This window comes from Clinocottus analis, unplaced genomic scaffold (genome assembly GCF_023055335.1).
Source record: "Clinocottus analis isolate CAN_PGR_092001 unplaced genomic scaffold, fCliAna1.0.p SCAF_404, whole genome shotgun sequence".
Taxonomy (NCBI): Eukaryota; Metazoa; Chordata; class Actinopteri; order Perciformes; family Cottidae; genus Clinocottus; species Clinocottus analis.
The window spans coordinates 1-12,937 of record NW_027176159.1 but is presented as its reverse complement, the minus strand read 5'-3'; the positions used below and the strand labels follow the sequence as shown (position 1 = coordinate 12,937).

The 12,937-nt window shown below is 45.8% G+C and overlaps 3 protein-coding genes across 3 annotated transcripts; 1 reads left to right on the top strand and 2 right to left on the bottom strand.

Moving 5' to 3' along the window:
* Positions 1 to 72: 72 nt before the first annotated feature.
* LOC137801430 (TRPM8 channel-associated factor homolog) lies at positions 73 to 1,165 on the bottom strand (the record flags this gene model as incomplete). The annotated part of the gene is made up of 2 exons (XM_068598837.1): positions 1,041 to 1,165; positions 73 to 758 (listed from the first exon to the last, which is right to left on the bottom strand). A coding segment is annotated over exon 2 (647 nt), but the record flags the coding sequence as incomplete, so codon positions are not given.
* Positions 1,166 to 2,209: 1,044 nt separating this feature from the next.
* Positions 2,210 to 8,596, top strand: LOC137801431 (bifunctional polynucleotide phosphatase/kinase-like). Its single transcript, XM_068598838.1, has 17 exons — positions 2,210 to 2,516; positions 3,061 to 3,107; positions 3,273 to 3,551; positions 4,287 to 4,562; positions 4,743 to 4,822; positions 4,903 to 4,960; positions 5,072 to 5,179; positions 5,276 to 5,347; positions 5,602 to 5,650; positions 6,088 to 6,158; positions 6,420 to 6,512; positions 6,607 to 6,703; positions 6,807 to 6,868; positions 7,251 to 7,360; positions 7,599 to 7,686; positions 8,021 to 8,088; positions 8,229 to 8,596. The coding sequence occupies exons 1-17, from the start codon at positions 2,396 to 2,398 to the stop codon at positions 8,347 to 8,349; spliced, it is 1,800 nt and encodes a 599-aa protein (XP_068454939.1). The 5' UTR covers positions 2,210 to 2,395; the 3' UTR covers positions 8,350 to 8,596.
* Positions 8,597 to 8,860: 264 nt separating this feature from the next.
* LOC137801432 (complement factor B-like) lies at positions 8,861 to 12,929 on the bottom strand (the record flags this gene model as incomplete). Its single annotated transcript, XM_068598839.1, has 13 exons — positions 8,861 to 9,025; positions 9,121 to 9,170; positions 9,618 to 9,750; positions 9,838 to 9,929; positions 10,038 to 10,111; positions 10,329 to 10,476; positions 11,172 to 11,280; positions 11,355 to 11,452; positions 11,571 to 11,708; positions 12,140 to 12,244; positions 12,353 to 12,484; positions 12,575 to 12,716; positions 12,807 to 12,929. Coding segments are annotated over 13 exons (1,509 nt in total), but the record flags the coding sequence as incomplete, so codon positions are not given.
* Positions 12,930 to 12,937: the final 8 nt, after the last annotated feature.

Below are 12,937 nucleotides of genomic sequence, written 5' to 3'. Positions count from 1 at the left end.
AAGTGGAGGGCCAAGAATGCAGAGAGGTTTTAAGATTAAAAACAATACATGAAAAGTACATTAAACACTCACACGACGGCCATCCAGGAAGATGGAATCTGCGGGTAGACAGGCAGGCACTCTACCTCACCCGCGTGGTCAGAGAAGTAGATCCCTGATACACCAGAAACCTTATTGCCATCGAACTGAAGCAGCGCGTTCTCTTTCGGGTGGTCTGCAGACCAGCTCCACGCCTGCCCTGCCAGCAGCACTCCTCCTCCGGCTTTCATAAAAGCCACCAGGTCCTTCACGTCCGCACCAACGCTGTAGGCGTCCGTCACGTACACACCAACCGCCCGATTGTCACTAAAGGCCCCGACAACGGTGACCTGGAAGCTGGATTTGCTGAGGTTATCGGCGGCTTTCTTGACGTTTGTGTGGACCCCCACAGAGACATTGTCGGATCTGTCTCCTCTCAGCCAGGTCAGAGCGTTCTCCACCAGAGCAGGAAAGGTGGTCAGGTAGCCCTCGTGACCCAGGACCACAATCCTCCCACGGCCGTACAGAGAGGCCGCCATCAGGACCTGACCTTTGCTGTTCATTGCTAAAGGAAAGGCGTGGTCTCCAGTCAGCACCAGGTCACTGGGGACCAAGGGGCCACGGAGGTCCAGCTCTCTCATGCCTCTCATCAGGGTCACATAGGCCCCTTCAAGGGGATTTTCCTTGGTTTGGGTGGACATGGCGAGAAGGATCGATGCTCTGAAGATCGGATGAAGAGGCTGAAGAGTAAAGTCAGATGTGTAGTTAAACAGTTGCACCTAGATGTATGTTGTGTAGTTGACAGATTTAGATTAAATCAACAACTTGTTTTATTTACATATTGTAATATATATATATATATATATATATATATATATATATATATATATATATATGTATATATATATATATATATATATATATATATATATATATATATATATATTGTTCTACTGCTGATAGCATAGGTACCAGGTGTTTACCCCAAAACAACACCTAAAAGCAAAAAGTATTTGTCTTACCTGAAATTCAAGTTGTCTTTCTGCTTGTATTATGAGACAGTTTTCCAGACAGGCAATCCAACAAGGACACCAGCTGACAGGAGAAAAGAGGGAAAAGAAGTGAGAACAGCATTGAGTAGTTGGTGGAGAATAAAAACAGGAGGTGGGACTTCAGTGACTACAACCAGTTCAAACATCAATAGATAGTCTGTATAAACCCATTCGTCTGTCATCATGCGCAGTGTGTGAATACACCCTGAACCTGCTTATCCTGTCGGGGCAGTACATGTTTGTGGATGTTTAGAGCACAACATAGTGGCAGTAAAATAAAGCAGCAAGACCATATGTGTTTAAATGATGGTTGAATAGTATAATATATCTGCTTTTTGCAAACACCAGCACCCCCTCTTTCAATGTCAAAAGTCTGTGTTGTGTGGGGCTATTCTAATTCTTTTCAATATGGCACATTTTGAATATAAAGTTAGAAATAACGTGAATATAACATGAACGCTCTGCTGAAATATGTCTGAAACATTTTCTATGTCGCATCTAAATTAAACAAACTAAAGTAAAAACCAAAAGGTTTTCTTCAACAAACATTACATTAGTATAGTCACAAACCGTGTTTCGAAAATATGCCATAGTAGAGTCATTAAAAACATAAGATTAAATAGTATAACAAGAAGGAAAGGTGACGATCTGGCATTTCTTTCTAATTAGACAAATCTATGCGCATATAGAAGTGATGCATCCAAACTAGGAAGTAAGTACAGGAATAGAAAATGTGTCATCTTGTCTTATTTCATGCGTGTGTCTTGATCTTACCTTTTTCTCTTTCTCTTTTACTTTTGTCTGACAGACTGGGTGGAGACGCAAACAGCTCAGTCGCTCAGGTATGTTAACTTTCTGTGCTACACAACACTCAAGCCCGAAACTCATTACGATGCAGAATAAACAACATTTTTACTTTTTTTTAAAAACAATCTGAATTCAATGAGATGAAGTATACTTTACCGTGGTGGGGGCGTGGCTTTTATTTTCTGACAATCATCAAGAATTATAAGACGTTTGAAATCCCGGAAAACTCAAAAATCATGAGCGGAACATTCAAGGACGTCACGTTTCCAAACGAGCCTATTTTCACCCTGGACAGCGGGTGCACCCTCAAAATAAGCCCCCATCCGGTTTGCTTCACTGACAACCGGCTAGATACAAAGAAGTTGTAGCAAAACATAGTAACGTGTCACGCGTGTAATAAACGCGGGCGCCTCCGTGTGATAAGTATATTGTTTCTGTGTTTCGGTTCATACTTTTTAAATTAATTAAATCTTCCACAAACACGCCATTAAAGCTCAAAGTGGGAGCCGCTCGCGGAGATGTCGTGCACGCTGGTTGGCCGCTCTGGAGCTCGGGTCCCGCTGCAGGACGGACGGGCAGTGATTCTGGGCCGGGGCCCGGACACCGGAGTCACCGACAAGAAGTGCTCCAGGCACCAGGGTGAGGACGTTTTATTTATGACACCTCACGCGAAGAAATACACTTCACGCAGCCCATTTGGCGTGAAAGCAGTTCACAAGCCATTAATTAATTCTGCTTATAATAACAGTGAGAGTGCACGTGGAGAAGTTGCTGAGTTTAATTTAAAAGCAAGTAATTCAACACTGCTTTTTTTTTTCTTCATGAAAATAATGAAATTAGACCCTCGATGGGGAAGCAAATACCAACATTGATAGAAAAGGTGTCTTCAGTATCTCGCCACAGTAGTTGTGCCTATGTAAATAATACAGAGCTGCAATCATCTGTCATTATTGATTCATCTGCTTTTGTTCTCGATTAGTCATCTCGTCTATTAAGGGACATTTAGTAAAGCTGACATGCACATTGCATGTTTCTGCATTATTGCTTAAAAAAGTGGATTAGTCTATTAAATAATTCTCAAAAATTGTCACCATTCTGCTCCAAATGAACATCCAACTGTGTGTGTTTATGTGTCTGTGAGTATCCATTATGGTAATAGGTGTTTTCCTTGGGTTTCTTTCAGTGAAGGTGGTGGCTTGCTACGCAGACCAGGATGTTGTTGTCACTCAGGTATGAAAACAAACCTGGAGTCCCATCCCATTGGCACAGTTCATGATTCACTTAGTTATGTCATCGTCTAGACACACCCTGGCTATCCAACACCCTTTGAACTAGCTGTGTATGCATACAGGATGCGCTCCAAAGCTCACGCATATCTTATTTTTCTTCCAACAGTTGGGGGCCAATCCCAGTTTCCTGGACGGTGAGAAACTGGGCCGGAGCCAGTCCGGTAAACTCAGCCACGGTGGCACCCTCTTCCTGGTTTACCAGAGCCACCCGTTTAAACTGCACTACTCCCCGAGCTCAAACGGAACGGCCCCCAGCAGCGCACAGAAAGGCCTGAAAGCCACCGACAAGACAAAAGGAGGAAGGACCGGGAAAGACAAAGGGCCGCAGTCCAGTTCAATCCCCAAACGCAGTTTAAAGGATTTCTTTTCTACCTCTCCCATGAAGGTCTCACATGTTAATTATTGTATTGACACATATTAGGGCACCAACAAGGATGTTGTCTTAGTTTTAGTCCGAGTGAAGCCAGATGCTCGCTTACCTAAACTAACATACATATATTATTGTGCTTGCTGTCTGGATCTAGTAAAGAGACTATAAAAGAGAGAATCAAAAGAGGGAATCATTAAGTTTAAGCTGCTCTGTGTTCCTGAACACAATTGCAAGCTATCTCAAAAGTCAGTTAGTTAGCATGATGTCACTTGTATCGGCCCGAGAGAGAACTTTTGATTCCTTGTTGGTTGAATAAATGGAACAAAATGGCCAAATAAAAGAAGATAAAAAACAAATCCCCACTGAGCTGAACTGGTTTCTTGAGAGAAATTCAGCGCCATCGTCATAAAACTCAGATTCTCGGTTTAATCTGTCCTTTAAATTTCTGGAAGGGAATTGATTATTTTTGCTCAATTCATTAAAAATAAAATAAAAACACATGTGTAAGTTCAAAGTTAACACTGGATCACAAGAAAGATTAACATTTTGGTGCCACAGAATGAAATTGAATCCGTTTAAAGAGAATTTGCAACATTATTTAAACTGTATTTTAATCCAGTTTTTCAAATTACTCCTTGTTGTTTCAACACATGTATTATTTAATGTATCTTATTTGCCTACTCCTGTAAATATAACAACTTTGAAGACTAGCAACTTTAATAATAATAATGTTTTTTTTCTCCTGTAAAGTCCACTAAAAGACATCTGAGTCCAGAGAGCGGAGGCCCTGAGGTGAAGCGCCAAAGACGAGGAGAGGAGGACGAAGATGAGGACGAGGAGAGAATGGTGGAGGAGAAGCTCAAGCAGCTGCAGGAGTTGGCAGAGAAGTCGATGACGCAGAGCGGTAACGGCACCCGGCCTTCGTCGTCCTCTTCATCCTCTTCGAAGGAATGTCTCCAGAGCAGCTGGGAGCAGATCGGCAGCCTGATGCTCTACACGGCTGCTGGCGTCAGAGGGAGTGAAAAGGTGGGAGCCGTTTCCAATAGAGCGGCTTCAGTGATTAATCCTCCAGCTGAAACCGGTTTCAGCGTCTGAGATCAGAGAGTTTTGTGGTTGAAAACTTTAATCCATCCATTTCCATCTTTTCTGATCAAAAATGAAAATAATTGTGGTTTGCAGTTTATTGTTTTATTGTTCGTCGTGCAGATTGCTGGGTTTGACATCGACGGCTGCATCATCACCACCAAGTCGGGGAAAGTCTTTCCCACTTCTCCAGACGACTGGAGGTTTGTCTGCACCTTCCCTTTTGAAATAGTCTCTCTCTGATTCATCGTAATATTGATCAGCTTTTGCGTCCATTGATCAGGATCCTGTACCCTGAGATTCAGCCCCGGCTGGCCAGCTTGCTCAAGAGAGGATTCAAGGTGAGGATTACCCACAATGCAACAGTTTAGAAGATGTAGCAACCTGTGCAATGTGTCACTGTGTTTTACCCCCGTCCCCCCTCCCCCCCTCTCTCTCTCCGCCTCCTACAGGTGGTGTTCTTCACCAACCAGATGGGGATCGCTCGAGGCAAACTGCAACCAGACGACTTCAAGTCCAAAGTGGAGGACATCCTCGCCGCGCTGCAGCTCCCCGTGCAGGTCGGTCGTGTTGCGGGTTTTTTTTTTTTTCTGACTCTCGCCGTTCTCCTGATTTATTGTTCAAAACCAACGGACGCGTGTGTCTCTGCGTCTCAGGTGTTCGTCTCCACCAGCCCTGGAGTCTACAGGAAGCCGGTGATAGGAATGTGGAATCACCTGTGTGAGAAGGTGAATGTTAAGAGAGAGAGAGAGAGAGAGAGAGAGAGAGAGGGATTAATATGAACACACACCCGTGTTGTAGAAGCGCCACGCCTCGGGTGCCGTGTTTGCACGGCGACGGAGGGAAACAAAAGTGATCATCACTGCACGCAAATTCAGATGAGTCACGAGAGCCGCCCTTTAATCCCATCGGCGAGGTCCTGTTTGACAATAAACAGTCGTTTCTGGTTTTAACTCTGACTTCTCTGGTGTTTCGTGCTCAGGCCAACGGCGGCGTGACCGTGGACAAGACGGAGACGTTCTACGTCGGAGGTGAGCGTTGTGTGTGTGTGTCGCACAACAGGATAAACTTTCCGCGCCTCTCAGTGGTCTGATATGGTATCGCATTCAACTTTTGGATCAAGCCTACTTCCTTAAACCCGAAAAACAAACTAGCTGAAATCTTGAAGCTGATTTTTGTTTAATGCTACACCAAAAAACTAATCATAAAAGTGCAGAAATGCAACAAAAATAACCGTCTTGCTAGCTCACACAACACACTCACTCACTGACTCACACTCACTCACACACACACTCACACAGAGACACACATACAGAATCAGCTCTATTAGCTCCGGTCTCACATTTCTCTCGTCATACACACACACATATTATATAGAATAAACCAGATGAATATTTTTTTAAAGACAGCAGAGTGGTGCAGGTGTCTGTTCCTTTGTCTGCGTCTAACTTCCAGTGTGTGTGCTCAGATGCTGCAGGAAGGCCAGAGAACTGGGCTCCAGGGAGGAAGAAGAAGGATTTCTCCTGCAGCGACCGACTGGTGAGACGTGATGGATTCATTAGAGGCGTCGCCTCAGCCATTCACACTCCTGCTCACAGGTGGCTTCACTGATGCCATATTCAAACGCTACATGCCGCTCCTCACAATCCTGCCTTGAGGGTCGTGTGTGAGTGTGTGTGTGTGTGTCATCCTAAATGTCACTACATGCTTCCTATTGAACCCTAATGAGTGAAAGATAAGAATTTAAACCAATGTGAGCGTTTACTTAGAAGTTTCTTCCTTTTTTTTTGGTTTTTGCAGTTTGCTCTGAACATCGGAGTGCAGTTCCACACCCCAGAGGAGTACTTCCTGGGCTGGAAGAGCGCCCCCTACAGCCTGCCTAGCTTTGACCCTGTGAGTACAGTGAACATACTCGCTGTGCACTGTGTGTGTGTTTCTTCTTCGGTTTGTTGAGAATCTTCATGTTCTTCTTTACCTGAACCTCCAGAGGACGCTTGGCTCCGCCGCCGCGCTGTACGACCCTCCGACCGCCTCGCTGACCTCCGGCAGCACCGAGGTCGTCGTGGCCGTGGGTTTCCCTGCATGTGAGAGACAACGGGCGGTTTAACCCTCACGACGCACGCCTCCTCTTCCCTTCCCTCACACCAACACCACGTTCACCTTGTTTCCTCCTCTCTTCCCGCACAGCCGGGAAATCCACCTTCTTCCACGCCCACGTCGTCCCCAAAGGCTACGTGTACGTCAACAGGGTGAGCGGGTTTTAAAGAACATCTGGTTTCATTCCAGCTTTTCTGCTTCCACACACACGTTGCGTAACTGTTTTAAAGATGCTGTTATTAGAACAATAATGAGAAACGCCAACACAAAGGTCATTATGATTTTTTGGCTCTTTCCTTTAAATTACATGTCATTTAGCTGACGCTTTTATCTAAAGCGACTCACAATAAGTGCATTCAACCGTGAGTGCCAACAAGAATCAGGAAAGTACAATTTCTTTAATAAAGTCAAACTACAAAGTGCGATCAGTAAGAGACATTTAAGTGCTGCTAAAGTGCTGCTACTGCGCTACCTTCCTCATTCAAGGTGAAGTCCTTGAAGTCCCCGGTGACTCATTGTTTCTTTCTCTATCAGGACACACTCGGTTCGTGGCAGAGCTGCGTTTCGGCGTGCGAGCGCGCCCTGAAAGAAGGCCGCAGCGTCGCTGTGGACAACACCAACCCAGACCCCGAGTCTCGCAAACGGTGAAGCACAACTCATTGTGTGTCTGTGTGTGTGTGTCCCTGCATGTTTCAGTGTGCATATACGCTCAGGATCTCTCTCTCTCTGGAGTGCATCCCTCTGGGTCCTTTTTAATCCTCTTCCGGCTCTTTAATCTGGTTCAAACACACAAGTCGCTGCGGCCTGCAGCTTGTACCTGCAATTGTTTTTCTTTGTTTGTGAACCCAGTAAATAAATAAATACCCTGCGTGTGTTTTCCAGGTATGTGGACGTGGCGAAGGCAGCAGGTGTGCAGTGTCGCTGTTTCCACTTCTCAGCCTCTCTGGAGGAGGCCAAGCACAACAACCGGGTACGTCGCTCCTCCTCTCCACGCTTTGGTTTGTTTGATTCTGGCAGGGGTTATTTTATTTGTTTTATTTTATTTTATTTATTTATTTCATTTGGAATTATTTACTTTTTGTCTGTTATTTATTGTAATATGGATTTATTTTATTTATTTATTTGTTTCATTAAATTTGTAATTTTAGTTTTTGTATTTCATTTATTTATTTTATTTATAATTATTTAGTTTTTGTACGTTATTTATTTATTTTATTTCATTTGTGATTTTGTAATTATTTAGTTTTTGTATTTTATAAACATTATTTATTATTATTATTATTTTAACGCCTTGTTGTTCTCAGTTCCGTGAGATGGCTCCATCGAACACTAAACACGCCAAGGTCAGCGACATGATTTTCCACCATTACAAGTAAGTGATGCTCAGATTGTATTTGTTTCTGTGTTGAAATGAGATTCTGACACAGTGGGGGTTTAAATCCCTGCAGTAGAAGCTCTTCTCAGCATCGTCTCTGGTGTTGACCTCTGACCTCTGACTCTCTGTCTGGACAGGAAACACTTCGTGGCTCCTGCGCTCACCGAGGGATTCTGCGAGATCCTGCAGATCCACTTTGTCCCGAACTTCAAGGACGGCCAATCAGAGACTTTGTACCGGCAGTTTTCAGAGGGCTGATTGGCCGGCCGGCTTCCTAACGCCTTTCAAATCCTCACAGGAAAAACAAAAGAGTGAGACCAAGTTAGTCTGTTAGCTTCAGCTCGTTTGGGCTCTTACCAACTCGACGTAGTCATACGAATGTACGTGTATATTTCCATTATATGTTGGGGTAAGAAAGAATCACTAAAAACAACAATAATTACTTTTCTTTTTAATGTTTTGTATGAAAAAGAAGCTTCCGTCCCCTTGAAAAAGTGATTTTACACCACAGCTGTGAAAATCATGTTATACTTTTGACAATAAAGCTTTGGGAAAAACAACTTGACATCAATGTCTGTGATTATTCCAACATTCCTCGCACAGATAAAAGGTCTTTCATCAAACTGTTAGCACTAAAAGAAAGAAGTCTGTGCCAGTTTCTTCTGTTTAACAAAGAAGAGAAAGACACTTGTTACTGATAAACCTCTGCAGCCATTTTACTTTTTTTTTAAACGCTAAACCGTTGAATCCCGCGTCGCGCTCTTGCTTCTCAGTCGACATCCGGCAGGAACTGCACGTCCTCCCCGAGATGCTGCTTCAGCCAGGGCATCACCTGGAACAGGTCGATGTGAAGGTCCCGGCCGTCTGGAGGCGGCTTCGTGTCCTTGTGGGTCTGGCTGCACGGGTCCCTCGTGCCCCAGCTCACGACTCCCACCTGGGGGATGGAAACGAGACAAAACGTCCACATGGTGCCGATTGAAATGACTCATAAATATAATATAGTAAAGCTTCAATAAGTGCCTCTCTGACCTGAAAGTAGCGCTTCCTCTTCTGCAGAAACAAGGATCCGCCGGAGTCCCCTGTGCCAAAGAGAGAGACGCCCCGGTGTAAAGATTAGAAAACTTTATTGATCCCCAAAAGCCATACAGACGACAACAGACAAAGTTCACAGTGCGCAGCAGACAAACACATTACAAAGGAAAAAGCCACATGGAACAAGACACATGGAGGGGCTGAATCTAAAAAACTAAACTAAAGGTGTTGGTTAAAACACTCGAGCTAAGATCCCCTGATAAGAAACATGAAGAAAGGATTTACGCCTCCTCTAGTGTTCCTATTCCAGATTAATTTACTACCCAGATGGATCCCAAGATGTGTATATGACTGGACAATCTGGTTTACTTGGAAGGGATTTACATTTTCTTTTGGACAAAGTAGGACATTTTGCTTCCTCCAAAGTGGGGCGTGCCAGAGAAAAGTTTGAGAACCGCTGCACTGAACTGAATTCACTGACGCGGCGTCCAGACCTTTGCAGCTGAGGGCGTCCTGGTACGCCGCGGATCCGCCGGAGCAGAGGAATCTGTCGGGTACGTACTCCTCCAGGGTCACGTCGGTGGGCTCTCTGAGCGTCCGCCTCGCTTTCTCCACGCAGCTCGGCCTCTGCGCGACGGTTTCGAGAAGAAGAAAAAAAACGACTGACGCTTTTGATCGCAACGACGTGTTTCTCTTTTCCCTCCGTCACCTCACCTGACTCCCCGTGTGGACGTGCGTGTGCTTGAGTTTGCTGTTCTTATGGATAAAGAAGGCGGGCGTCTCCTCGTGCGGGAGCAGCTCCTGCCCTGAATCATGAGAGGATACGGAACGAGTCGTCGCGTACTCTTTATAATATATCAATGTCTTTTTTTGGGGGGTTTTTGAGAGGCGGAAAAGGTCAAAAGGTCACGTACTGTGCTGCTGACAGGTGGAGTTGACTCTCTTCATGGCTCGATCCCCTGGTATGGTACACGGCAAGCAGATAGGTCTGTTGTAGGAGACACACACACACACACACACACATATGATAGTTGCAACAGATTTATTCCCTTTTTTAAGCTAGAAAATGGCAAAAATTTCCAGACACGCCCTTTTCATTTCAAAATTTTGAAAGCTTCTGATTTAAAATCCTGAGTTTAGCTCTGCGGTGAGGTAAGGTAAGGTAAGGTAAGGTGAGGTGAGGTAAGGTGTGTTCACTGTCTCACCTGGCCCCCCAGGAGAGCGGGATGCTCCCGTTCACCTGAATCAGAGCGACGTCGTAGTCGTAGAACTCCGACACGTTCCTGCGCGCGAGCGCCCTGACGTTGAACTCCGGGTGAACGAGCACCTTCTGGGAAACCGCCATGCCCTCACCTGGGAGCCGGACGGAGCCGCTCGTTAGGACGGAAAACAGGAAAAGAACTGATCCAGAGCCGCCGTTTGCTTTTTGTAGAGCACCGAAGCCAAAGAAATGTTATGCTAGACATGTGCTCTCAAGGTGAACATGTGTCAGGTGGGCACTGCTGTATGTTTCTACATCAGATTGTATGTTTCTAAAAGTCCCTCTCCAGCTTCAACATCATGAGAAAACATTTGAAACCAGCCGTCATGTCTGTTAAGTGTGTATAAATGTGCACCGCCTGGGAAGTAATGATTACCTTAGTGTTCATACTTCATACACACCTGTCACTTTACACTTGTTTAAAGTTTGTCTCCGCACTTTATTTAAATTTTTTGTTCTATTGTAAATTGAATACGCTCCTATTTCTTGTGTCTATCGTTTCCGCCAAGACAAATTCCTTGTATGTAAAAAACCTACGTGGCAATACATTGTTCTGACACTTTGCTGTGTGTTTTTATGCTTTGCTGCTAATTTACTTAAAGATTGTTGCAGGACAAATTCTTTTTTTCACTCGACTTAGCCGTTTTCCCATCGGCCCGCTTCACCCCTCTTCAGTCCATTCTTGCTATTTTCTCTCTCTCTCTCTCTCTCTCTCTCTCTCTCTCTCTCTCTCTCTCGCTCCCCCTGAATCCCCCTGAATCTCCAGAAAGCTTTTCTCCGTACTGACCGTGCCGTATGTGCAGCTGCTCGGGGACGTCCGTGCTGGCTCGGACAAGGCAGTGAGCGGCCGTCAGCACCCAGTTCGGGCTCACGATGGACCCGACGCACGGCCCCTTCTACGAGGGAGGAGAGCGTCGAGAGAAAAGAAAATAGCCAATCTGAAATGTCAAACAGACGGAGAGTCACTGACCTTGGGCGCCGTCAACAAGCTGACGTGCCAGGGCCGGGTGCGGGCCTGCTTCCCGTCGTGCTCCTGAGCGACTCCACACATCGTCACGCTCTTGTCGCCTGAGAGGTGAAGCACGAGCATGTCAAGTGTCGGTGTTACACTTCCAATGAGCTTCGTAGTGTAAGACAGAACACACACACACACACACACACTCACGGGCATAACACTCCTACTCACTGATGATGCTGTTGAACACGTGGCCCAGGATCTGGAAGTCCTTCACCACGAAGACGTGCTTCTCGCCGCGTTTCTTCGAGGCTAAAGAGTTCAGCTGATCTCTGTTCACTCGATCCCCGATACCGAATACATAGACGTCTGAACAAAACGCAACAAATAAAGACTCGTTGCCTTTTGTATTCACAGGATGAGTCTTCTCCGTTGGCCTGAACAGAATCACAAAGTTATAGCTATTTCATAATTTAATTGGTTTTCACAAACAGACTAAATGTATTTGAAGTATTTTTCCGCCGCACCGAGCTGTAGCATTGAAGGCACAGGTAGAAAATCCACAGCCCGCCTCCGGTTTACATGCACATCACACACACTTAAAAACCAACACATCTGATTTATGATCACAATCGTGTGTTTACATATACGTACGAAGAGTCAAATTCCACATATGTGTAAACACACATGACCAATAAAGCTGCTTCTGACCAGTGAAAGTGTTTCTTTAGAATCAGTAGCGTAGCTCAAATGTAAATACTGTGTGTGTGTGTGTGTAAGGTGTATTGAAGCGTTGATACCCAGCATTGTTTCGTCGGTGTGATCCTGGGTCGTGTGGCTGTAGCCCAGCAGATTTCGGATCTGGTTCAGGGCCAGCAGAGGCTTGTTGCCGGTGTTGGAGTGACCTGCGGACGCGGATAGAGAATGAGCGGCGGCGACACGCTGAGCGGAAGAGGAACCATGTAAAACAGATGCTTTTTCACACGTCTGTGTGTGTGTGTGTGTGTCTTCACCGTCCGTCTCTATGATGACGATGTTCTGCGTCTCGTTGAAACGGTTCCCGCCGCTGTTCTTCAAGTAGCTCATCACCTCGCCGACGCGCCGCAGCGCGGCGTGGAGGTTGGTGCCCGTCCTGCTCCCGTGGCCTGCGGGCGAACAGACAGTGTGAACCGTCAAACGCATGTTTTCAGTTTGGACTTTGAACAGGAAGCGGCGACGACCACGACGAGTCCTACTGTGGTAGTCGAACTGCTCCAGGTTGTACACGACGTCGTCCACGCTGCCGCTCGTGTCCGCGTCTCTGATGTCCACGATGTCTCTGGCCTCGCTGGCGAAGGACAAGACGTGGAACTTCAGCTGCACCTCGTAGCTGTCCAACTAGCAGGGAAATGGAGGAGACATGAAGGCGATATGTTTCTCACACACACACACACACAGGAACACAACAATGTGTTTTATTGTCTGGACCTTTTGGACGAGAGCGATGGTGGCGCCTCTGGATAATTCAAAGTCCTGCTCTCTGATGCTTCCCGATGTGTCCAGTAAAATGTAGACGTTCATACGACTGCCTTCAGCCACGCGGACGGTCCGGCCGAGGG